The sequence below is a fragment of the Chiloscyllium punctatum genome, chromosome 2 (assembly GCF_047496795.1).
Source record: "Chiloscyllium punctatum isolate Juve2018m chromosome 2, sChiPun1.3, whole genome shotgun sequence".
NCBI classification, from domain to species: domain Eukaryota; kingdom Metazoa; phylum Chordata; class Chondrichthyes; order Orectolobiformes; family Hemiscylliidae; genus Chiloscyllium; species Chiloscyllium punctatum.
In genome coordinates this window covers 148,095,461-148,122,195 of record NC_092740.1, presented here as the reverse complement: position 1 = coordinate 148,122,195, position 26,735 = coordinate 148,095,461, and the positions used below count along the sequence as shown (strand labels likewise).

Genomic DNA, 26,735 nt, shown 5'->3' with positions numbered 1-26,735 from the left:
CGGAATCTTACTTCATAAACTGGATTTTAGGGCTGAAACCTCGACATAATGCAAGGGACTTTGCAGATTAAGGCACTTTGTTTTCAAAGCCTGTCCTCTCATTGTTTGGGGTAATCTGATGGAGGAATAACTGGGCCTCTGAATTCCAAAACAGTGGACTAAATACAGGGCAACCTCAATTATCCAAACATTGATTATCTGAATTTCAGATTATCTGAACAAGATTGCACAGTTCCAATGCTTGGGTAAATTGTATTATCCGAACGTTTGATTATCCGAACGTTTGATTATCCGAGCATTCGGTTATCCGAACACTCGATTATCTGAGTAAAATACTCCCCGCCCGTGTCATTCGGATCATCGAGGTTGTTCTGTACTTTGCAAAAAGAATACTTATGTTGTTCTATGTTTGTTTTCCTCCAGGCAATCAATATTGCTGAAATAAATGAAAGCTGTCCCTTGATACAGAAATAGGCCTGTGTCCCTTATTTGTAAATAAAATAAAATCTGCTTCAGATTTGAGTAAAAGGTGGTTCTTTGTCCTTTGAGAAAAGCCAGGCAGTGCAATTGGACGTCAGTTTGTTCTGAGATGGCATCCTTTGTACCCAAACAGCTGGCAGGGTCTACTGATCCCAATTTCATGCCACTTGTGCATCTGCTTTTTTTTTGTTTTCAATCTGATATCTGAGGATTAGAATCAAGCTAAAAGCTGCCAAATCCCAGTTTTTAGGCAAAATATGAAACATTTTCACTGTATTCAGGCAGTAAGAACTTTGTAAAACGAACATATTGGTTGGTTAACTGATAACAGTAGTGGTATGTGACATGAAAGTCACTATAAATTCACTATAAGCGGTGGCTTATTCATTTTAAATGTATAACAAAAGTAGATACATATTTAGTTGAAGTATAATGTCTAATCCCTTGATATTGAAGTCAATATTTTATCTCACGGAGGAGGAAATGATCAAAAACAAAATACGTCTTGCATTTAAAATCTGAATATGCAGGCAATCCTTATTTTCTGATTCCTGCTGGACTGAAAATCCAGCAACCTCTTTCTCCAGCTGGCTCTGAATAAATATTTGGGCCTGACTGCCAGATGTTCATGTGAAGAATGGATAATTAAATGAGAGAGTAATATATCACAGAATAACAGTATTGTTACAGTGCAGGAGGAAGCCATTCAGTCCATCTTGTCTGCAATAGCTCTATTGTCTAATGCCAATCTCCTGCTTTTTTCACCAAATATCTACACACTATTTCTATACAAATAATTATCTAATGCACTCTTGAATGTCCCAATTGAACCTGGCTCCGCTTCACTTGTAAGCAGTGCATTCCATTCTCTAACTAGGTGCTACATGAAAAAGATTTTTCTCTCATCACCCTTGCTTCCTTTGCACATGACTTCAAATCTATGCCCTCTTGTTCTTTTCTTCTTTTACGAATGGGAAGAGATTCCCCCTGTCCAATTGGCTCATGAGTTTGCAAAGCCCTACCAAATCTCGTCTCAGCCACCTCCCCTCAAGGGAGAATAGTCCCAATCTCTGAGCAGTTTCTCTTTGCCAGTGCCTGGACTGTATTCCTTGGCAAATAATCCTCAGAATGAATAAAGTCTGAGGGGGTGGCATGGTGGCAGTGGTTAGTATTGCTGCCTCACAGTAGGGTCCCAGGTTCAATTCCAGCCTTGTCTGTGTGGAGTTTGCACGTTCTCCCCGTGTCTGCGTGGGTTTCCTCCAGGTGCTCCGGTTTCCTCCCACAATCCAAAGATGTGCGGGTCAGGTGAATTGGCCATGCTAAATTGCCCATGTGCATTAGTCAGGCATAAATGTGGGGGAATGGGTCTGGGTGGGTTACTCTTTGGAGGATTGGTTTGGACTTGTTGGGCCAAAGGGCCTGTTTCCATACTGTAGGGAATCTAATCTTAAAATGTCAAATACATAAGTTGCTCCAATTCTATGGAAAATTTTTGTTCAATGATTAACATTTAGTAAAACCCGTTTGATACAGATTTATTATCATTCAGCAGCATTAAATATGCTGCAGTAGAAACCATGTTCCTATTCACTACTCCATTATCTCACTAAGTGTTTATCTCACTAAGATTGTAGTCATGAACCTTTTGTAGGGAACTGTCTTGTCACTTCTTCATTTAAATAATAACTTTTCATTTGCAAGCTAATATTAATTGTTAAATATGTGGATATTGCATGTTGCTCCAATTGATAATGACTAACTTGAACAGTGTTCCCAATAAACAGCATGTCAATAAGTTGGTGAGTCTTGTCTGATAAATGTGCAGCATTAAAGGCATCACATTGGTTTGATCTGTTCAGGAAAGGAGGCATTATTTTGTTTTCAACTCTTACATTTGGATTTTTGGAACTTTGCTTTATAAATAAAAGTTTAACTACTTCTTAAACAAGACTAAAGTCCACATATGTTACCAAATAGATTGGATTTTCATTATTCGAAATGGAGAGTTTTCAACCACAGTTAGCTGTGGCGAAGATGTTCCTTTTTTAAAAAATAAAGTTAGAATAATTTTGTCCAATGTCAGGGTATAAAGAAAGGCAGAGTAATGTTTTTCAAAGGGACATGTCGCCAACACCATCTTTCAAATGACTGCATACCTTTGGAGCGAGCATCAAATCACTGCAGAGTCTAGGAGGGATATCTGCTGAGGCTGTAGATTAATAAGGATGGATCATCATGTGTGAATGTATAATGAAATTCATCAATCCTCACTTTGAGTGCAATTGGTGGATGGCAGCACATCTCCCTTGAGCAATAGATTTTTTAATTGAGATAAATGTTGCATCACAATGTATTAATTTGCCCATTAAAAGCAAAAAGGCAACCTGTGCATATACTGTTACATAGTTATCATGGCACTTCATCGAATATTGATCAGTTTCCAAATAATGGGCATCTATCATCAGCACTCAACTCTTGAATGTTTTATTAAACTTGTGATTTTCACTACTTGATGGTCATAGTTGGAATTCCTATTTCTTGTTTGAATGCTAGTTCAATGATTAGATTGGTAGTGTAATGCATATTGTTACGTAAAATTTCTTGTAGAAATGTTTTCATTTCCTCCTTTTTTTCCATGCAATTTAAAACTAAAATGTAGATTGTAAGTAAACAGTCATACAGATATGTCACAGTTTTATAGCAAGATCTAATCTGGTTTTATTGATTCAATTCTTTATAAACAATTACAAAAAAATTGCCAAGCTTCTTGGTAAAATTGACTTAGTAATTAGTTAAAATCACAGAAATTTCTGAATAAAATAAAATATCATTTAATAAAAGCTGCAGCTGCATTGCAGACTTATTTTAAGGATGTGTTCCTCTCATGTAATATGTTACGCATTTAAAGATAAGAATATATTTTAGAAAAGTTGTTTGTGCCTTAAAGCAGTAGTGGGGCTTAAACCCATTACCATCTAATTCAGTCAAAAATGTTGCTAATCAAACCAAGCTGATGTGAACATGGATTAAGGAAGGAAGGCTTCAGACTACCTGGGATTGTTTGAATGCATTTTTGCAGATAATGTCATCATCTAACAGTCATGAAAGAAATAAAATGGAAATAGTTCTAGTAATGAACCTTTTTTATAAAAAAGATCATTCGACTTTAATTGAGACCTTTTTAATAATTTTGAAAGAATCAGCATTTCTTTCTTGCCTGGTTTAAAAATAACCATTTTCCTCTTTAATTCATAAGATTTAAATGTTCTAATCATGAATAAAATAACTCTATCACACAGACTGTATTAAAGGATGTGATAAAAGACAAAGGGGAAGATGCTGTTCAAGGGCTACAGACTGCCTAACAAAGTTGGCTTTTTCATTAATGCCATCAATTGTTCTGGGATTTTAATGTAACAAACAAAGCCGATTACAGAATACATTCAACCTCAGAAGTATTCCCTTTTCTTAATTCTTTTCTCTGGCTGTTCTTTTTATTGTAAAGACAAAAATCTCATAAATCCAAAAGAAAACTTACCTTTTGCAAAAGTTTTAAAATGCACGAATTACTTGCATTTGTTCAGTGCATTTTTAAAAAATATGAAATGAATTATAAACTTGATTATTTCTTTGGAAAAATATACTCTAGGAAACTGTCAATTGAGCAGAAGACCAATTTGCATATTTTCGGAAATGATTGTATAAACATAATGTTCTACATTCTAAAAATGTTTATGAATGATCCATATAGTAAAATTGTGACATTTTACATGTTATTGATTATTTTTGTTTAAGAGGATGGTCATCTATTTTCCTAATTTGAATATTGATGAATCTGTTGCAGCAATATTCTAAATTCCATATTTAGCATTCATCGCTGATCTTAAATCCTCTGATTTTTGGAGCACGTCACTTGTGTGTGCTTCTTAAATTGCATTCTGCTGCTTCCTGATTTTTAATCTCTTTTTTTGCTTTTTGCTCATTTGTCCTTTCTTTTACTGTGATGTTGTAGAACTTGGAGCATATGGAAAACTAAAATATTATGACTCAATGACAGAAGAAGGTAAGAACTTCAGCATCTTTCTCTGTTACATTATCTGTAAAGTCATGAACACACACATTCTTTATTACAATAAAAATTTATTTTAACAATGTACGTGTCTCATTGATTCATTTTAACATTTTTCCTTGGCTGTCATCACATCTTTGCATACGTCATTTTGTTTGTTTCTGTGTATTGGTATAACAAGTGTAAAATGTGGTGATGTTTAAAATATTTTGATGTAACATAGAACTGTTGTTGCTTACCTTGTTTAAAAGTGTTTCAATCACTTCCTGTGCCTCACTACTTCCTTGTTTTCAATTGAGCTCCATTCCTTAATAAAAGCAGCCTTCACCTTAACTCTCAGCTCTGTGATTCTGCAATTCGGTGTTTGTGTGTGTGTGTGTGTTTGTGTGTATCCTGACCACTAACGTGATCTTCCTTACCGCAAACAATTAAATAAGTGACTTCTAAACTAGAGGCAACTCATTTGGTGCTGTTAAAATGCTACTTTGGCCTACCAATTGAGTAATTAATTCAGGTTCCAATGGGGTGGGATTTCGTTTGATCTCTTCAACGTTGTAGATCTTCTAAATAAAAATCGAAAGAACTATAGGTGCTGTAAATCAGAAACAAAAATAGAAAGTTGCTGGCAGCTTCTGTAAAGAGAAATTAGAGTTAACATTTCTGAGCAGTTTTGAGGTAGAGTCACTGGTTCGGAAATGTTAACTCTGATTTCTCTTCACGGATGCTGCCAGACCTGCTAGCCTTTTCCAGCAACTTTGGTTTTTGCTGTTGTAGCTCTGCTTTGGACATGTTTTATTTTGTACTCGCTTCTGAAATATGGGTCTGATTGAGTCAAGAGTAATGAGATGAAGTCACTTGCATCTGATGACTGTCAGAGGCTATTGGTAATGTTAGGTTTGGAAATCAAAATGAATGATGAGATAAATAAAAGAGATGACAGACAAAAGGAAAGTAAGAAAATTCAAAACTCCAACATCCATTAAATTCTTTGGGAATGGACAACCCAATTGAAATTAAAATTTCCAGTAATGGGTAGGGGGAAGGGGCAAATGGTTTGGCAATAATCAAGACTTATGCGGTTAAAAGTTCACTTACTCCTGAATGTGTCAGCCCTAAGTTTTTATGGATGTTTCGTAGCCAACTAATGGGCAAATTGTTACATGGAGTGAAATGCCAAGAGTTTCAGCAAAGCAGCGAGAGAGGGGGCCAGTGCAAATTGATCAGCAACTTCCTGACACCCACTTATAACTCTGTCTGGAGTTTTGGGCATTTGTTGTAAAATTTATTGTATAAAGCTGTGTGTTGATAACCGTCAGCTTGATGAATATAAAATGTGCGCCATTATATACAAAACTACACGCAGATGGCTATTAGTTGGTTACTTAGTTTCATAATATAGTAGGATAGGCAATGTCCCTGTGGCAATGTAGAATATTCTTTTGTTATAATCTCCGTAGAAACCTTTTAATTTTTTTTGAAAATGAAATGAATTTCCTTTCGTTGAAAGGAGGGCCTAACGCCGCATCTTCCACCTAGGGACCCTGCAACCCCATGGGATTAATGTGGATTTCACCAGTTTCCTCATTTTCCCCTCACCCCATCTTATCGCAGTCTCAAGCCTCCAAGTCAGCACCACCCTCTTGATATCACCTTTCCCATCTATCCACTCCACCCTCCTCTCCGACCTGACACCTCCCCAACTTCATCTACCTATTGCATTCTCAGCTACTTTCTCCCCAGCCCACCCCCCTCCCATTTATCTCTCAGACCACCAGCCCACAAGCTTCATTCCTGATGGAGAGCTTATGCCCGAAACGTCGATTCTGCTGCTCCTCGGATGTTGCCTGACCTGCTGTGCTTTTCCAGCACCACACTCTCAACTCTGATCTCCAGCATCTGCAGTCCTCACATTCTTCCACAAAATTTCATGTTTTAAGAAATTTTACTGTAACAGACTGCTGTAGGCAACTTTGACAGAATGGAATTTTTCTCTTTTACTTTTGACACTGTCAAAGCGTTCACCCAGGTTTATACGATCCATTCGGCACTTTTCAGGACCCAGCCCAAGGGTATCTTTGATCCTAAGGGTTTGCTATTGTTTCTTGTTGTTCCCAACCGAGAAACTTTCAACCCCAGGGCTGTCTGTCTTGGCGATTTTTCTTTCCCTGGGGATTCTCCTGCTTGTGCGAAATAGAAAAATCTTCAAACCCTCATGACTTTGATTTTTTTCATTTCAAACACATTCTTAAATGGTGAACGCTAGAGCTTAGAGCTTTTTGCTACTTCCTCCTGTCTTGGAACCAGTTAGACTCATGGTGAGAGGTTTCGGGATATCAGAAACAATTGCCTCCTCAATGTCCACTTCTGTGGCAACATGAATGACATGTCTTGTAACTGAGTAGAAGGCCAATAAGCTTTACTTGAAACAGTAGTTTAGATTAGTTACAGTGTGGAAACAGGCCCTTCGGCCCAACAAGTCCACACTGACCCGCTGAAGTACAACCCACCCAGACCCATTCCCCAACATTTACCCCTTCACCTAACACTACGGGCAATTTATTTCGGCCAATTCACCTAACCTGCACATTTTTGGACTGTGGGAGGAAACCGGAGCACCTGGAGGAAACCCACGCAGACACTGGGAGAATGTGCAAACTCCACATAGTAAGTCTCTTTTAGCTTGGAAGCTAATAGGCAGTTTAACTAGTTTCAAATTGACATTCCCAACACCTTCCTGGAACTTTGGACACTGCACATGGACACACATACCGCTGCCATTGTCTTCCAGCCTGATTATCATGCACTCCTGAAAACAATCCTTGAGTCTTGTCACCCAGCTCACATTAGAGGGAGTATCTCCAGTGAAAACCTGCACTGTGGAAGATAAGTCTGGGGTTAAATGTGCCAATTGTTTGGCAAATGCCAGATCAAATGACATGACCCTTTAAATTTAGACTAATTTATAGACATTGTCAAAAAATAACTTTCTAAAACTTCATATATAGCAATTAGAAAATATGTTCACACTTATAACATATTTCTCTAAATGCCGAACTATTAATGCAGAATTAATTGAAGGAAAGGATCATTTTAGCTGAATGGATGCCATTTGCAATTATTGAGGGAGAGAGAGAACTTTGTGCATCATTTTTATTTTAATTCTAGCATTTCAATGTTTCAGAATATTGCTTGAATTTGAGAGTTTAATTTTCCATTTACTTCCAAATATCCTTCTAATGCCTCTTGAGATTCTGCACTGAGGTGTTTTGGATGTTCTATGGATAACCTGTTAACTTCTCCTGCGTAATCTGTCATAATTGTCTTGCTATGTTTCTCCTCCCCTCTCTCTTCTACGGCATATCTGCAGTTAGTATTTTAACAGTTAACTTTCCCGGTCATTTGAAATAATCAAATAATTGAGAATTTGGTGAACTGCTAAGAATTTTCATGACATTAGTCGTTCTGACGAAAACTAGCAATGAAGATGAAATGTTTCAGGGAGAGTTGTTTAATGATTTTTGATGGCATTTCTGAATATTTTGCTCCAAAATCATCAATGCACAGAAATCCTACTGGCTGCTGGAAATCTGGGCAATAGTACAAATTGATAAGGCTCAACTCTCCCAAGCAATGTTATATTATGAAGCTAATGTGTACTTTTATCTACATTGCCATAGCCAAATATCTAATTGCGGTTTACATCAGTGGAGAATCTTCAACAGGATGGTAACTTTTAAAAATATTCCATGATGCTCAGTGGATATGAAATCTAACTAGAAACAGCTGGAAGACTTCTTTATGCAATGCAATTTAAAAAAAAATAGAATTTTAATCCTTCACACAGAGTTGATATCCAATAAATGACAGCAACAACTTATATTTATGTAATGCCTCTAGGACAATAAAATGTCCGAAGCTGCTCCCAGTTAACATTAAAACGTAGAATCTGCCGTTGAGTCACATCAGGCAGATACCAAAGTTTGGCCAAGGAGATGGGTTTTATGGAGTGACTTGAAGGAGGAAAGAGAGGTGAAAAGATATAGAGCAGGAATGGTTTTACAATGAAGACTTGATCACTAGGAATGGAGTGACTAACTTCAGGGATATTCATGAGGAACGATTTAGTGGGTTGCAAATATTGTATTTGAATGTGGAGTGAAGGAATGTGATGTTTTGCAGGTGAGCATTTGAAAATGAGCAGCATTTGCTACCCATGCAATTGTATCTAGATAGCCCTACCATTGATGGAAATGTTTTTGATTCAAAATGTTTGTGATCCAAATTCAATTAGATCCATGCAGACGGCATATAAAACAACCAAGCAATGATACAAGCAACTGAATGCATAGGTTTTCCGCAGAAGGACAAGGAGATGGGGAATAAAGAATGGGGTGGCAATGGAAACACAGCAACACCTGGCTGCAGTCCCAGTGCAGTATAGGCGCAAATCGATCGTGCCCCGAAAATGCAATGGGCAAGAGATACGCCACTCTTAATGTCACTGTTGTTTAACAGGGTGCTGGTGTAAGTCGGCAAGCACGAGGATGATGGGTAATTTGGACAATAGAGTGGAATTTTCCCAGCCCCTGAACAATGTAGGTGATGGTGGAATGGTTAGGAAAATATGTTGGTATTGACTAGAAATGTGTTGATGTTGGAAAGGTAAGCAGCCCTTATTTATTCCCAAATACTGATTATCAGTGTTATCTTTTGATGTACAACAGGAGAGGCAAACGTGACAATCTATTAAGACCATAAGACATAGGAGCGGAAGTAAGGCCATTCGGCCCATCGAGTCCACTCCGCCATTCAATCATGGCTGATGGGCATTTCAGCTCCACTTACCCGCATTCTCCCCGTAGCCCTTAATTCCTTGTGACATCAAGAATTTATCAATCTCTGCCTTGAAGACATTTAGCGTCCCGGCCTCCACTGCACTCTGCGGCAATGAATTCCACAGGCCCACCACGCTCTGGCTGAAGAAATGTCTCCGCATTTCTGTTCTGAATTTGCCTCCTCTAATTCTAAGGCTGTGTTCACGGGTCCTAGTCTCCTCACCTAACGGAAACAATTTCCTAGCGTCCACCCTCTCCAAGCCATGTATTGTCTTGTAAGTTTCTATTAGATCTCCCCTTAATCTTCTAAACTCCCATGAATACAATCCCAGGATCCTCAGCCGTTCCTGATATGTTAGACCTACCATTCCAGGGATCATCTGTGTGAATCTCCGCTGGACACGTTCCAGTGCCAGTATGTCCTTCCTGAGGTGTGGGGACCAAAATTGGACACAGTACTCCAAATGGGGCCTAACCAGAGCTTTATAAAGTCTCAGTAGCACAACGGTGCTTTTATATTCCAACCCTCTTGAGATAAGTGACAACATTGCATTCACTTTCTTAATCACGGACTCGACCTGCATGTTTACTTTTAGAGAATCCTCAACTAGCACTCCTAGATCCCTCTGTACTTTGGCTTTACGAATTTTCTCACCGTTTAGAAAGTAGTCCATGCTTGTATTCTTTTTTCCAAAGTGCAAGACCTCGCATTTGCTCACATTGAATTCCATCAGCCATTTCCTGGACCACTCTTCCATACTGTCTAGATCCTTCTGCAGCCTCCCCACTTCCTCAGTACTACCTGCCTGTCCACCTAACTTTGTATCATCAGCAAACCTCGCTAGAATGCCCCCAGTCCCTTCATCCAGATCATTAATATATAATGTGAACAGCTGCGGCCCCAACACTGAACCCTGTGGGACACCGCTCGTCACCGGCTGCCATTCCGAAAAAGAACCGTTTATCCCAACTCTCTGCCTTCTGTCAGACAGCCAACCCTCAATCCATACCAGTAGCTCACCTCGAACACCATGGGCCCTCACCTTGCTCAGCAGCCTCCCGTGTGGCACCTTATCAAAGGCCTTTTGAAAGTCTAGGTAGACCACATCCACTGGGTTGGAAGGCTTCATGTCATTTGATGCTTCAAATGTGACCATGTTTTGTGCCAGTATGTGCACTAGGGAAAGGATAGTGATATTTCAGACAGGGTTCTAACATGCGCTAGTGCTGAGGAACGGAACACTCTAATGTCATTCTCATAGTCACAGCTAAAATGGCGGTTGACCAGGTAGGTGGTGATGCAGAATGAAAATGTGATCGATAATGTAAATTTCTACATACAATGAAGCGTGTCCTCACTGGGTTTTCTTTTGCCTTCCCCTTCCACTACATTTAGGTGTAGTCCTGGGATTCCCACCTGGGTTGGAGGAAGCCTGCCCTCCCAAACCTCCAAGGCCAATGACCCTGAACGCAGTTGGTGCTGTCTGGCCAAGCACAGGCTCATCCTCATTGGGATGGGGTGGGTGTCACGCACTGAGCGGGGATGGTGCATGCAGCAGTGGAAATGATCAATCCTGTTGTGCGGTCGCGGTACAGTGACAGAGCTAGTGAATGCATTGTGGCAGAGCACAAAGGTTGGTACCCTTGTGGGCACCAGAAGATCATTAATCATTTTTGTGCATCACTGGGTGCACATCTGTACTGAGGGCACTGCACTGACTCCTCGGACCAAGCTGGCAAGGTCTGGTGCTGTGACCTCCCAGTTTCTGAGGCCTTAACTTTCTTCAATCTGCCTCTTCTTCTGTAATTTTTCATGGACTGGGGCTGAGAGGTCCAATTCCTGGCCATCTGCATTTGATTGGCTTTAAATATGTGCCAGTGGCAGGAATCCCAGAAGATCCCAGGAATGATGAGCATATCCAAGTCTGGTAAGCGCGTGATGGTGTCAGAGCAGCTCTGTGGAGGACTAATGTGTACCAAATGAGCAGTGTAAAATAGCACTATCACTAGAACTCACTGAGAGAAACCCTCCACAATACTGTTCAAAATTGACACGATCACATTTGAGGGTGTGGGGATGTATATTAACCTCAGTTTAGGAAAAGAGAGGACATGTTGGAACGGTTGTTGAAGGGTGTAACATCAAAGTAACAAGGTGTGACAGAGATGGAGAAACTGGAAGAACAGGATGGATTCCTCCTAGGAAGCCAGATGTAAGGAAGTGCAGTTGAGGTAGCTGTGTAAATCAATGAGTTTGTAACGAACATTAATAGACAGCCTTTCCCAAAACATGACAACTGAGAAGTCAAGGAAGGAAAGAATCACAAATGCACCAGATAAAGGTGAGAGAAGGATCGGAATTGGAAATTGTAATTTTACTTCTATATTCCCTGGGATTTATTGACATGATTGAAGTTTTCAATATATTAAGGGAGCATAAAGGACAGCTGGAGACAGCATGCTTCCATTAGTTGTGGTGAAAGACTAGAGGAGAAAGTGAGGACTGCAGATGCTGGAGATCAGAGCTGAAAATGTGTTGCTGGAAAAGCGCAGAAGGTCAGGCAGGATTCTCTTGCTCCTTGGATGCTGCCTGACCTGCTGCGCTTTTCTAGCAACACATTTTCAGCTCTGAAAGACTAGAGGGCATAGATTAAAAACTAGAGATAGACCTTTCGGGAGTGAAATGACATACCACTTCTATGCAGTCTAGTAAAAGTTGGAGCATGTGTTCTGCAAATGCAATAAGTGGCAACTGTGATTGACCAGCACAAAATCGATCAAAGGTATTAGGGATGTGGGACATTTGTGATTGACACGATAATCTAAGAATGGTTGAAGGTCCCTATGTTCCTAAACTTCTGCATGTTTTTCAGCTGCAACCTGAAACTTAAGTGTTTTGCTAACATTTCTGACAATTAAACTCTGATCTCGACCTGTATTTATGTAACAGTAATTAGCCTTTGTGATCATGAAGAGATTCAGGTTAACTTCAGTTGAGTATTTGCTGCGGATTTGATGGTAAGATGTTTCTGCTGGTGTAAGACAACATATTGACTGACATTACAAAATTGTAGAATTTCAAAGATCATATGGTGAAAGGAATTAAGCTAAATATCTCGTCATCATTTTGCTTCTGTTTTCTCATCTATTTCTAATGTGTGGTTAATGATGTTAATGTTTCTAGATAGTCTATGACTTGTGTTAGAGGCAAGGTGCTAACTTAGAAGATTGGCTGTCTGGCAGAAGGCGGAGAGTGGGGATAAAAGGGTTCTTCCCAGAATGACAGTCTTGTGGTGTTCCACAAGGTTCAGTGTTGGGACCACAACTTTCCACATTATATATTTAATGATCTGGATGAAGGAACTGAGGGCATTCTGGGTAAGTTTGCAGATGATATAGGTAGAGGGGCACATAGTATTGAGGAGGCAGGGAGGCTGCAGAAAGATTTAGACAGGTTAGGAGTGTGGGCTAAGAAGTGGCAGACAAAATATAATGTGGGTAATTGTGAGGTCATGCACTTTGGTAGGAAGAATAGAGGCATGGACTATTTTCTAAATGGGGAGAAAATTCAGAAATCTGAAGTGTAAAGGGACTTGGGAGTCCTAGTCCAGGATTCTCTTAAGGTAAACTTACAGGTTGAGTCAGTTATTAAGAAGGCAAATATAATGTTGTCATTTACTAGATTACTTACAGTGTGGAAACAGGCCCTTCGGCCCAACAAGTCCACACTGACCCGCCGAAGCGCAGCCCACCCAGACCCATTCCCCTACATTTACCCCTTCACCTACATTTACCCCTTCACTTAACACTACGGGCAATTTAGCATGGCCAATTCACCTAACCTGCACATTTTTGGATTGTGGGAGGAAACCGGAGCACCCGGAGGAAACCCACGCAGTCACATGGAGAATGTGCAAACTCCACACAGAGAGTCGCCCGAGGCTCAAGAGTCTCAAGAGGACTAGAATATAAAAGCAGGGATGTACTTTTGAGGCTTTATAAGGCTCTGGTCAGACCACATTTAGAATATTGTGAGCAATTTTGGGCCTCATACCTCAGGAAGGATGTACTGGCCCTGGAGCAGGCACAGAGGATTAGATTAGATTAGTTTAGATTAGATTAAGGCGGCACGGTGGCACAGTGGTTAGCACTGCTGCCTCACAGCGCCAGAGACCTGGGTTCAATTCCCACCTCAGGCGACTGTCTGTGTGGAGTTTGCACATTCTCCCCGTGTCTGCGTGGGTTTCCTCCGGGTGCTCCGGTTTCCTCCCACAGTCCAAAGAGGTGCAGGTCAGGTGAATTGGCCATGCTAAATTGCCCGTAGTGTTAGGTAAGGGGTAAATGTAGGGGTATGGGTGGGTTGCGCTTCGGCGGGGCGGTGTGGACTTGTTGGGCTGAAGGGCCTGTTTCCACACTGTAAGTAATCTAATCTAATCTAATCTAATTACTTACAGTGTGGAAACAGGCCCTTCGGCCCAACAAGTCCACACCGCCCCGCCGAAGCGCAGGTCCCGCGGAGGTTCGCGAGAATCATCTCAGGAGTGAAAGGCTTAACATAATGAGGAACGATGATGTTTAGAAGGAAGGGGGGAGGGAGTCTGATTAAAACTTAGAATACTGAATGGCATGGACAGAGTAGATGTGGGGAAGATGCCTCCATTGGCAGGAGAGACAAGGACCCATGGGCGCACAGCCTTAGAGCAAAGGGAAGAATGGAGACAATGGAGAGAGTGGTGAATCTATGTAATTCACTGCCACAGAAGGCTTTGGAGGTCAGGCCATTAAGTATATTTAAGACTGAGATAGATAAGGCCTTGATTGCTAAGAGGATCCAAGGTTATGGGGAGAAAACAAGAAAATAGGTTTTTCAACCCCATCAGCCATGATTGAATGGCGGAGCAGACTCGATGGGCCAAATGGCTAAATTTCTGCTCTTATGGTCTTGTGGATCTTCTTTCATTTTGAATCAAGTATTTGGACACACTTAAGTGAATTAAAAGAAAGCAGCCAAAGGTTATGTTGTGCACGTATGCACTTGTTATAGAAACTACAGCCAAGCTCGTAACTCCTGATGCATGCTCATGAACTTCGTCGTTGGTTTACCTTTTTAACCTTTCAGATTAAAGCTTATTGAGGGGTGGCACAGTGGTTAGCATTGCTGTCGCACAGCACCAGAGACCTGGGTTCAATTCCCGCCTCAGGCGACTCTCTGTGTGGAGTTTGCACGTTCTCCCCGTGTCTGCGTGGGTTTCCTCCGGGTGCTCCGGTTTCCTCCCACAGTCCAAAAATATGCAGGTTAGGTGAATTGGCCATGCTAAATTGTCCATAGTGTTAGGTGAAGGGGTAAATGTAGGGGAATGGGTCTGGGTGGGTTGCGCGTCGGTGTGGACTTGTTGGGCCGAAGGGCCTGTTTCCACACTGTAAGTAATCTAATTACTTATTGTTATTTCCTTTCTGTCCTTGTTAATTGGATCACAAATATGTCTTCAAGAAAGTTTTTAATTTTTTAAGGTAACAGATTTTGTGGTTAGTCAGACTTTTTTTAATCATGCTTCAACTTTGATGTAATCTATTACCTATAATCACTGGTAAATCTCGGAATCTAATCTGTGAATCTTCTTTCATTTTGATCATTCCTATTTTTCTGTAACTTTTTACACCTTCCTAACCATTTTCATGGTCACATCACATCTCATTCAGACTTCCCAGTCATCCTGCTCTCCATTTTTCCACTTCATTTATTGTTCGTGTTACCCAGCCACCTCCGAAATACTATAGAAACATTTTATGTACCCATTTTCTATCATTATGCAACAAACATCCCCTTAAATATCTGGGATGCACTGCTTCACAGTCACTTTTCTCAATTGCCTCTCCTCTCCAGGAATGTCCACTTGTGTTGCTGCTTTTTCTATAAAATGTGTAAATAAGGACCAAATATGTCTTCTAATGCCCTTTGTGTTTGGTTTTGAAGAGGTTGGATGCAGTTGTTGGGAATGTCTAACCCTTGATTCTGAATTTGGCTCATTTCCAATTCAGAACAGCCTGAGATGCAACTCTTCATTTATTTTTCTTACAAGTTGCTCTGAGAAGCATGTCAGCAGATTTAGCTAATCCGCTGGCACAGAATAAAACAAGAGAAACACTACTTCCAAGCTCTCTCTTGAGGCTTGACAGGCTCACAGTTGGCAGTTCCTGTAGCAGGACTTTGCTTTATAGTTAAATAGCCTGCTGCTGGTTTGTAGATCACTAAGGCAGTTTCTGACTTTGAAGGGTATCAGTGTTGCTTGATGTAGGAAGTGGCCCGTGGAGAGTACCATCTGTCTCAATCCACAACAGTAATACTCTGCCAACGTAGTTCAGAAGTCACCTCCAATTCCCAGTGCCTTTCCTCTGACTGTCCATTGGTATGACGAGGTAGGACTTCATTAAAGCCTCAGACAGAACAATTGACAAGCCAATGGTTCACGCAGTTTAATACTGTTAAATTGCATATTCCAACATTCTGCCTGTACCTGGACTCTTGAAAGCCAGGAATCTGTCAGATTATCGCAACCTTATTACCACACTAGTGAAGTGGTCAGCTGTGATTTTATGAGGTGAGTAGTGAGCTAATGTTGAGAAGGAAAAGTTGAAGTTTAACAATGTTCAAACTGCAAGGGACCACTGTAGAGAATAACAGAAGCCAATGGACTTCTGAGGCTTGTATGTTAATTTAGTGATTATTTAGGTTTGAGCAGATTTTTCCAGTGGAGTTTCATCCCTGGGCACAGCCAGAATATTTGAAGGAGGTTGACTTCCCCTAAAAAATCTCCTCCCACTTGCTACTGAGGTTACCAGGTCAGTTTTTCTAAGAAGGCGGTTAATAAGGTATTTCATGCATTTTTCAGTCCAATATGTGTTTGCTGAGATGATGTACCAGTCAGGATGACCTTTTGATGTTAATCTCCTTGGCCAGCTGTGGTGCAGTAGAAATGAAGATTTTGGCAGGGAGCTTTTCAGAGAAAAGATAAGTATGGATGATGAGTTGTTTTAAAGTTGTAACCTATTTGTGCTTCCAAAACCCAATCACTCTGCAAAGATTTTTTTAAAGCAACCACGTGATATTCAGAGTTGTTGAAGCTTTATGACTAACAGAAGAGACCTGTCAGTTCATTTCAAAATGTAGGCCACAACAAAATCTAAGAATGGCAGCAATTTTTTTTTATCAACAGTCTGGCTTTCACAATGAATAACATGAATTTTGGTTGTTTCTCAATGTAAAATTAATATTTTCATTAATGCATTCACTTGCAAGTGATTATGATAGACATTAGTGGTTTTATAAAATGTTTTAGAAATGAAATTTTGTACAATGCAAAAAATGTAGGGAGATTGTATCTTAACCTCATATCAGTAAATAGTATGAGCAGCAGCAGCAGGATACAGGATACAAAGCCCTGCAACCACCCCCACACCGCTCTCTTTTGCTCTCTCTTTATTTATTTCTGTCTCTCACACACATACACACTTTCTTTCCATCAAACATGAAAGCTTGAAGATTTCAGATTTGTAAAATTTAAATCTTTCAGCCAGCGATTACTTATTTTTGTTGTTGGCAGCTAGCCAACAAATTTCCAATTACAAAGTGTAAATAAACTGCTGCCTTCAAGCTATGTTAAGCTTGAATTGCTTTGGCTTTCCAAAGCTCGTAATTTTTGCGTCAGATTTAAGTTATTCTAGTACAGTTGCAATTCTCTCTGAATTTACTGTCAGTGATATATTTTCACACAGTTTAGTTGTACAAATACTGTCCAGCAACTGGTGATCTTTGTAAGCTATGCATTATTTAGCTAAAAGTGACCATGGGAGCAAGAGGAATATTTTCCGGTCTATTCTTCAATCTTAATATTGGAAGATTTGTTTCAAAATGATCAATAATGGAAGTTTTGGTATTGATGGTGCTAAAGTTGTGTGACTTTAAAGCAGCAATACTGCTCATTGTTCTTCTCTCCGCGGATAAAGTAGTGGAAGAAGCCAATAGTTCAGAGGCTGAGAAAAGTATCATGAGCAGGTAAATCATAAGTTCATAAGATAAAGGAGCAGAATTAGGCCATTTGGCCCATCAAGTCTGCTCAGCCATTCGATCATTGCTGATACGCTCCTCTCCCCCATTTTCCTGCCTTCTCCCCATAACCCTTCAACCCATTACCAATTAAAAATCTGTCTAACTCCTCCTTAAATTTACTCACTGCCCCAGCACCCACTGCATTTTGGGGTTGCATATTCCACAGATTCACAACCCTTTGGGAGAAGTGATTACTCCTCAACTCTGTTTTAAATTTGCTACCCCTTATCCTAGAAGTCCCCACAAGAGGAAACATCTGTTCCACTTCTATTATATCCATACCTTTTATCACCTTGATACCCCAATTTGATCTCTCCTCATTTTTCTAAATTCTAGCGAGTATAGGCCTAATCTCTCTTCGTATGACAAACTTCTCATCTCTGGCTCAATCCAGTGAACCTCCTCTCAAATATGGGGACTAAAACTGTATGCAAGACTCAAGCTGCTGTCTTCCCCAATACCTTGTATAGCTGCAACAATACTTCTTTACCATTATATTCTGTTCCTTTAGCTATAAAAACCTACATTCTATTCAGATCCTTTATTATCTGCTGTACCTACATACTAGTTTTCTATGACTCATGAGTGAGTACATCTCGCTCCCTCTACATCAGAGCGCCCTGATTAGATTAGATTAGATTAGATTAGATTACTTACAGTGTGGAAACAGGCCCTTCGGCCCAACAAGTCCACACCGCCCCGCCGAAGCGTAACCCACCCATACCTACATCTATATTTACCCCTTACCTAACACTATGGGCAATTTAGCATGGCCAATTCACCTGGCCTGCACATCTTTGGACTGTGGGAGGAAACCGGAGCACCCGGAGGAAACCCACGCAGACACGGGGAGAACGTGCAAACTCCACACAGTCAGTCGCCTCTCTCCCCATTTAAATAGTAGGTGGCCTTCCCATTTTTTCAACCCAAACACATGGCCTCACACTTATCCACGTTCAACTCCATCTGCCATATTTTGGCCCATTCTCCTAACCTGTCTGTATCCATTTGTAAGGTTCTTATTTCGTCATTGCAGTTTATCATCCTGCCTGTTTTTTGTGTCGTCTGCAAATTTGGCTCTAGAGCCTTCTATCCCTGTATCCAAATCTTCAATGTAGATTGTGAATAGTTGGGGTCCAAAGACCAACCCTGTGGCACCTGGCTAGTTAAATCTTGCCATCCAGATAAAAAAACAATTTATCCCATATAAACCATTTTGTCCATCAGCCAGTCATCCAGCCAAACTAATAAATTACCCTTAATCCCATATGATCCAATTTAGTGAATAAACCTTTTGTGCTGCACTTTATCAAATGCTATCCAGGAATCCGGATATATTACATTACAGGATCCCTGTTATCTGCTTTGCTCGTTACATCTTCAAAGAGCTGTAGCAAATTAGTCAAACATGATTTGCCCTTCATAAAACCATGCTGACTCTGATGGGACAGTGTTTTGACTTTCCAAATGTCCTGAACCAGGCAAACTCTGTTGTTGCATATGACTTGCAAGGAATTAAATGTAATAAATACATAATAAATATAACTCACCGGAGAATTAAGTTAATGGGTCGTAAATTAATTGCAACTTGTCAAAACTAAAATAATTAATCTCCCACAGCAATCTACTGCCATGCTGGTAATACTTTACCATTTGACATCTGCCTGTATTGCTCGCAAGACAAAGTTTTTCACTGTGCTTCGGTACACGTGACAATAAATTAAATTCAAAGCTATCCACATCCTTTTTCAGGTGCAGTTTGAATTGAAGCAGATAGGTGTTGCTTTACATTTTTGAACTTCAATTATATTCTTTCTCTTCTGACTTTAAATGGTGACTCCTCCTTGATTTGTTAGTAGTACTGTTAACGATCTCTTGGTATTTAGAAAGTTAAATTGAAGAAATGGTACAAATGGAATTTCAAGCATCGGAAGCAAATATTGTCAAGAGGCAAATTGGTCACTGAGAGAAATGGGGCCAGTGGTTTGGTAGGAACTCAAATCCACATTGGGTTCAAAATTTTGTTTGATAAGTTAAATAGAATTAAATAGATATGTGCTAAAACTATTGCCTGCTGTTGTTTAGCATGTGGAAACACAGTCAATGATTGTAATGTTTGATGATTGATATTTTTGTCTTACACTGATATTAACAACCTCAAAATATGAAAGCACATACTTTTTACACATCACGTTGCGAGGAATATAGAATGCAGGTGTTGCTTTTGACAAATGAACAAAATTGTCAAATTTAGTGACTTCAATATTAATCAATTCATCATTTTGCAGATATTGTATTTAGTATTCAGCAATTTGGCATGATTCACTTTTTATCATTTATTCGCCTCTTGCTAAGCTTTTCCAAAACAAATTGTCAGTATGAGTAAAATCTGCAATTAAATCAATACACAGCCACTAAGACAGCAAAATGTGTTAGTCTCTGAAGTATATAATTGTTTCAGGTGCTGCTAGTTTTAATTAGTAAGTGGCAGAGAAATAGATGGTTGAGGCAAAATTGGGGTTGGCTATAATGACAAAAAATGGTACTGCAATGTCTACATAGACTGGACTTGCGCAAGGCCCTGGGGTGGCACGATGGCTCAGTGCTTAGCACTACTACCTCACAGCGCCAGGGACCCAGGTTCGAATCCAGTCTCGGGCAAATATCTGTGTGGAGTTTGCACATTTTCCCTGTATCTGCATGGGTTTCCTCTGGGTGCTCCGGTTTCCTCCCGCAGTCCAAAGATGTGAAGATCAGGTGAATTGGCCATGCTACATTGCCCATAGTTTTAGGAGTATCAGTCAGAGGGAAATGGGTCTGGGTGGGTTACTCTTCAGAAGGTTGGTGTGGACTGGTTGGGCTGAAGGGCCTGTTTCTACACCGTAGGAAATCTAATCTAATCTTTGACAAGGTCCCATGTGGTACACTGGTTAATAAAATTAAATCATGAGAGATCCAGGAATTGATAAACAATTGGATACAAAAATGACTTGGTGGTAAAAGGCAGAGGATACTAGTAAAGGTTTGTTAATCAGACTGGAAGCCTGTGACCAGTGACGTGCTGCAAGGATCCGATTATATCAATGATTTGGATGCCAATATAGGAGATATGGTTAGCAAGTTTGTGGATGACACCAAATTTGATGCAATAGTGGACCGCAAATAAGCTTATATATATATATGAGTATGAGATCTTGATTAGATGGTCCAATGGGCTGAGGAGTGGCAGATGGAGTTTAATTTATATAAATGTGAGTTGCTACATTTTGGAAAGTCAAATCCGGGCAGGACTTATACACTTAATGGTAAGGCCCTGGGGAGTGTTGCTGAACAAAGGACCTTGGAGTGCAGGTTCGTAGCTCCTTGAAGATGGAGTCGCAGGTAGATAGGATAGTGAAGGTAGTGTTTGGTATGCTTTCCTTTATTGGTCAGTGCATTGAGTATAGGAGTTGGGACATCATATTGTGGCTGTACAAGACTTGGATGAGACCACTTTTGGAATATTGTGTACACATTTGGTTGTCCTGCTATAGGAAAAATGTTAAACTAGAAAGGGTACAGGAAAAAAAGTTTGGAATGATGTTGCTGGGATTAGAAGGTTTGAGTTATAAAAGAGATTGGATAAGCTTGGGACCATTAGAGGCTGAGTATTACAGGCTGAAGGGTGACCTTTATAAAATCATGAGGGGCATGGATAGGGTGAATAACCAAAGTCTTTTTCCAAGAGTAGGAGAACCCAAAATTAAAGGACACAGGTTTAAAGTGAGAGGAGAAAGATTTAAAAGTGACCTGAGGGACCATTTCTTTTCCCCCACAGAGAGTGACACGTGTATGGAATGTGCTGCCAGAGGGGGTGGTAGAGGCAGGTACAGTTACAACATTTAACAGACATAATTGGGTAGGTACATTGTAGGAAGGGTTTAGAGGGGTTTGGGTTAAATGCAGTCAAATGGGATGAATTCAGCTGGGGAAACCAGGTCGGCTGAGTTGGACTGAAGGCTCTGTTTCCGTGCTGTACGACTCTGTGACTGAGTATACAAGTAAACTGTGAGCCATCACACATCTCCAATTATCATTGCTGTCAGTATTTTGTGATCATTAAATAGGTGAAATGGCATTGACTTTCTCCCATAAACACCGCAATGAGTTCATGTTTATGGTAAAATTGTGGCTGAGTAGATCAGAATTGGAACACTGCAAGAGGAAATCAGCAGTTAATTCACAGGGATTATTTTAACTGCACATAAAATGGTGTCAGTCAGGTTAAGGTCACTGTCTAAATGTGAATTATTTATGTCCCACAGGATTGTTGGGAGAAAATCCATTTCCACTTCTTAATAAATAAAGAACCTGTGATTTGATAGTAATTTTCATAACCACAGGTTTGCACCGACAATGCTTAAAATGGACAAATGACTTGTAGTCACTGATGTCATGAAGGCAAATAGAAAGCTGAGTCACACTTACAGATCGTGATATATGGCCAGACAATCCCACTGTTTAGTCGGTTGGGAAAATTCTCTCTTCTGATAGTGTGATGGAATCCTTTACACACAGTTATTCAGGGAAATAATCACATCAAGTCCAAAGGTTGGTATTTCTTGGTGTGGGTATAAGTCACATGTCTCTAAGTCTAAAGGCCACGGATTCGAGTCTCATCCCAAGACTCGAATCCCAATAATCCCAAGCATTATTTAGATTCTTCAACACAACACTTCTCCTTCCCAGTCTTCACACTCCTGAGGTAAGTGTGCCAACATATGACAAACTTTGTAGTATTATGCCTCAGTTATCTGTGTGTTTACCTATAGCTGGAGTTTAATTACTTGTAACAAATAGTAAACTTGATAAGTACAGAAACCTGGTCTGTGCTTTAACTCAACATGAGTATAAAATTTACGTAAATTTGGGAATTTTGGGTGCTTATTTTAACATTTCTGACTACTGAAGTGGGGTTTGATTTCTGGTGTGCTAGCCTAGTGAGCCCTAACAACAGATTTCAGACCAGATAGGCAATGTCACCATAAGATGTGACATAACATGGCATTGTGTGATGTCCTGGTAAAAAGAGAAACACATCAGCCATCTCTTGTTTTTCACAGGAAAAACAGAGCAAACTCAATCTGTCAAATGGCCTAATTCTGTTAACATATCTCATAATAGTGTGGTCTCACCTTCACACTGTGTGTCTCCCCCACCCCCATATCTCTCTCTTTGTCTCTTTCTGTCTCTCTGTCTGTCTCTCTCTCATTTCTGTCTCTTCCTCTCCCTCTCCCCATCTGTTTCTCTATTTTTTTTCTCTCTCTCCGATGGAGGCATTGCAGTATCTTCAGTCACTCAGTTTTCTTTATGCGATGTGTATTGGCACAGAACCAGATGATGTATAAATCTGTGATATTATTACAATATAAGCAGTTTTGTTAATAATCCTCCAGAAAATTGTCTGAGCCTGAGCCTGAACTTTTGTGTTTTTTGAGCTGACAAATATGCTAGCATTTGGCCCATATCATACTGGCAGCGGTATTTGAGCCAAAAGATATGTCATGGTGGCATTTTGTGATGGCAGTAAAAGCTAGTTGGTACTGAAGGCTGAAAAGATGATATCAATAGAGACAGTTATGAAGAGTGTTTTCCTCATAGTTATTCCTCCTCTTAGTTCAGAGTTGAAGTTAGCAACCAAGACTAAGTTGCAGCAAACCTATAACTGGAGCAAGAAACATTTCAGAATGCATTCTCTTGTTTTTCACAGGAAAGACAGGAGACCACAATTGATCAGACTTTTTTTTTAAAACTCTGTTTTAAAATGTGTTAAAGTATAGCTCCAACCTACTAATGGGTTTCCAGAACAAAACATTTCCTTTCTCAAAAAGGCCTTACTTGCGTCCAGATATCAGCGCTTCATTGACATTCTGTCAGACTTTCCATTACTACAACAATGAATCATTGCTTGCTTCCTGGCAAGGCAAAACTGGCAGTTAAACTCCTTATTGCTTTCAGGAACAAACGATTAAGGAAAATCAAATGCCCCTATATTTCTCATGATGTCAGAAAATTCCTGCCAATATTTTGCAGATTTTAAAGGATGAATTTAAAGTTCGGGTCAAATTCAGGCAGAGTTGAGTTCATGTCCCAGTGATATCGGGCAGATTGAAACAGTTGACCGGTTCATAGGTAGGCAGTGGTCAAGGATATGATTTCGCTGAATTTAACTTCGGTGAAAGGCTTAAGGAACTGGTCATTGCCCCCACAACCACTTCTAGAGAAACCTAAAGAAAATACTATTGATGAACAGCTAGGAGTAGGACGCAGGTCCAATGCAATCGTAGTTTATCAACAACGATTTCGGGTACTTGACTCTACAGCAACTGGGACGACACAGTGGCTCAGTGGTTAACACTGCTGCCTCACAATGCCAGGGACCTGGGTTCGATTCCACCTTTGGCGACTGTCTGTGTGGAGTTTGCACATTCTCCCCGTGTCTGCGTGGGTTTCCTCTGCCTTTGCTGATTTCTTCCCACAGTCCAAAGATGTGCAGAATAGGTGAATTGGCCATGTTACATTGCCCACTGTGTCTAGGGATAGGTGGGTTAGTCATGGGAAATGCAAGCTTACAGGCATAGAGTAGCAGTGGGTGGATCTGGGTGGGATGCTCTTCAGAGGGTCGGTATACACTCAGTGGGCTGAATGGTCTGTTTCTACGCTGTAGGGATTTGAAGATATGTGAAATGTTGCAGCCATCAACAAGTTCAACAAAACATCCAGATTTTGTACGAGATGTGGGCTTGTCTGATCCACCGAGATGGTGTCCAGAATTTTGGAAAGTGTGTAAGCTATATTTTAAGAGGGCAATGGATTTCTTTCACATTTTACCCCAGTTGAGGAAAATTAACACTCAACAGCAGCAGCTGAAGAAGAGGCAACCAGGCAACAATGACAAGGACATTTCCAAAGTTCTATCCATGGAACACAAGCATGTCAACCAAGTCCAAGTATTCTGTTCAATGTCAGACCTCCATCAGACAGCAGAAGTGGTTAGTTTAGAACCAAAATGTTGTGAATGCTAGATATCTGAAATAAAAATGAAGTGCTGAAGAGAAGTAACAGATTGATGGCATCTGTGGATCCCCAGTTTGCCCCACTATATGGATATTGTCAAAAAAGCTGAAGTTTTTCTTTTTCTTTTCAAGTGATAAACGCCGAAAGGAGTGGATGACATGCAGTAAGCACCAAGATTGACTCTGGTGCAAGTACAAATATCATACATATACGCACCTTTGAAGAAATAAACTCAGGAAGCTGCCACAATGTGGGGCAGTCCACACATGATAAACTTACCGCTTACAAAGAGTCTGATGTTCTATGTACTGGCATTATCCATCTTCAGTGCTAGTACAGCTCATTGGAATGGACATCTGAAAGCTTTTACATCTTGGCTACAGCAAGACCAACTATTTGTGGTCTACCATCATGTATGGTCTACATCGTATGATCTACAAGGTACCAAACTCCATGAATAGCAACACCAAAGATTTGAGACTGTATCAATGAGTCTATCCATCTCCCACAACAATGGAGAGAGTGTATCCTACCGCAGGGTTCTTTGAGCTGTGGTGCAAGGTGACAACTGACATTTTTATGATTTCCACGGACACAATTACATTGCAGTAATTGACTACCTCATTCCGTTCCCTGTTGTGTGACAAATTAAACATGCTACTAGCGTACTAGTAGTAGATACTTTGACCGCCATATTAAGTATGTTCAGTGTTCCTTAACAAACTGTGTCAGCCAAAAGTCTGCAGTGCACTCAGGAAACAGAGTGTTAACCTCTCCCTCTCACAAACTTGATCTAATGTTTTCACAGAACACACTGGACCATAAAGTCCACAATATCCAAATGTAATTTGAGTTGCTAAGATGGTCAGATAGCGATTGCAACTCTTCACCAGAGACACTCTGGTTTGGAAGATGGATCCACACAGTTCTCCCCTCCCATAATATCACTGACCAACCCACATGTGTGACGCAGCATTAGAAAGCGGGGCGACAGTGACTTAACAGCATGATCAATTAACATGCAGCCAGATATTCCAATTTGAACCAGAACGAAGCAGAAAAGTTTGAGATGTTCATATAAACAAATGGTTTTCTTGGAAACATCATTGTGGACAGGTTGTGCAGCAATGTATGGAGCAATAGGTAAGTGATGTGAAAAAGTAGGTGACATATGCAAATTACCTATCATCAACCACCCAGTATAGACCATGATGACTTGGATATTGAAGGTACCAAACGACAAACACATATCTATGACAAATGATACAATTCCCTCCATATGACACATCATGGAGTGAAGCTCAGTCATCGTAACTATATACTGATGAGACTGATTGTGACATACATCCACCAAAGCATTGCCTCAGTATGTAGAGATGATGTTTCTATATAGACCTCAGACATGGATATCTGTTCTTTTAAAGAGTAAACAAGGGATGTTGTGTTATTGCATTAATTCCAGACCAGGCAACCTTTAAGGCAGTTTATCTTTAAGGCAGTTACATGTAATCAGGGTGCATGGTTTGGGATAGAGATACTTGCCTTACCTTCAATCATACAGTGTGATGGAGGAGATTATCTGTGTGAAATTTTCAGGAACATCAGTAGGCACAGAACTCAGACTATGTAGACATCTATGTATATGTCTACAATACTATAGTAATACAAGTAGTCAATGTTAGCAACTTAAAGACATCAATCTCAAAAAGTACCTGATCCTCATGATATGTTACCTGAGGTAACGTATAGGCAGCACTCAAACTATTATCATACAGGAAGTGATATTTAACTCAAGAAGCTACTTGATGGTGGCATACTATGATACCATGTTATCTTTGGTGACATTTTTATAGTCAATGTTGCAAGACATTTGTTGGTTTAATATATTAAATGTTCAACAAAGATTTCATTTTTCGAATTTGAACATCCTACCTCTTTGCTTTTCATGGCCTTTCCTCAGTAAACTATGTTCATGTGATTCATTTTCAAATGAATGTTCGAGTGATTGGTCTTTTCACCTCGCATGTCATCAGCTCTATCGTTTGTAGGAGTACATTTCACATTAAAAGGCACGTTCTGAAAATTCTGCAACATCTTTGAAAATCCCAGTTGCACTTTTGGAAAGCAGCTTTGTTCTGTCATTTTAATTTAATGCCAATATCATCAGCCCCTGTGGATCATATAATCC

The 26,735-nt window shown here is 40.1% G+C and overlaps 1 protein-coding gene across 4 annotated transcripts in view; it reads left to right on the top strand.

Annotated features, from left to right (window-relative positions):
• Nucleotides 1-26,735, top strand: part of slc24a2 (solute carrier family 24 member 2) — a 295,161-nt gene that overhangs the window by 214,338 nt on the left and 54,088 nt on the right. For 3 of the 4 annotated variants that reach the window (XM_072590169.1, XM_072590188.1, XM_072590175.1), the window contains one exon: nucleotides 4,493-4,543. The exons of the other annotated variant lie outside the window; for it this stretch is intronic. In XM_072590169.1, the coding sequence (XP_072446270.1) occupies nucleotides 4,493-4,543 (51 nt within the window). The remainder of the gene's footprint in view (nucleotides 1-4,492; nucleotides 4,544-26,735) is intronic. 4 annotated transcript variants of the gene reach the window in all.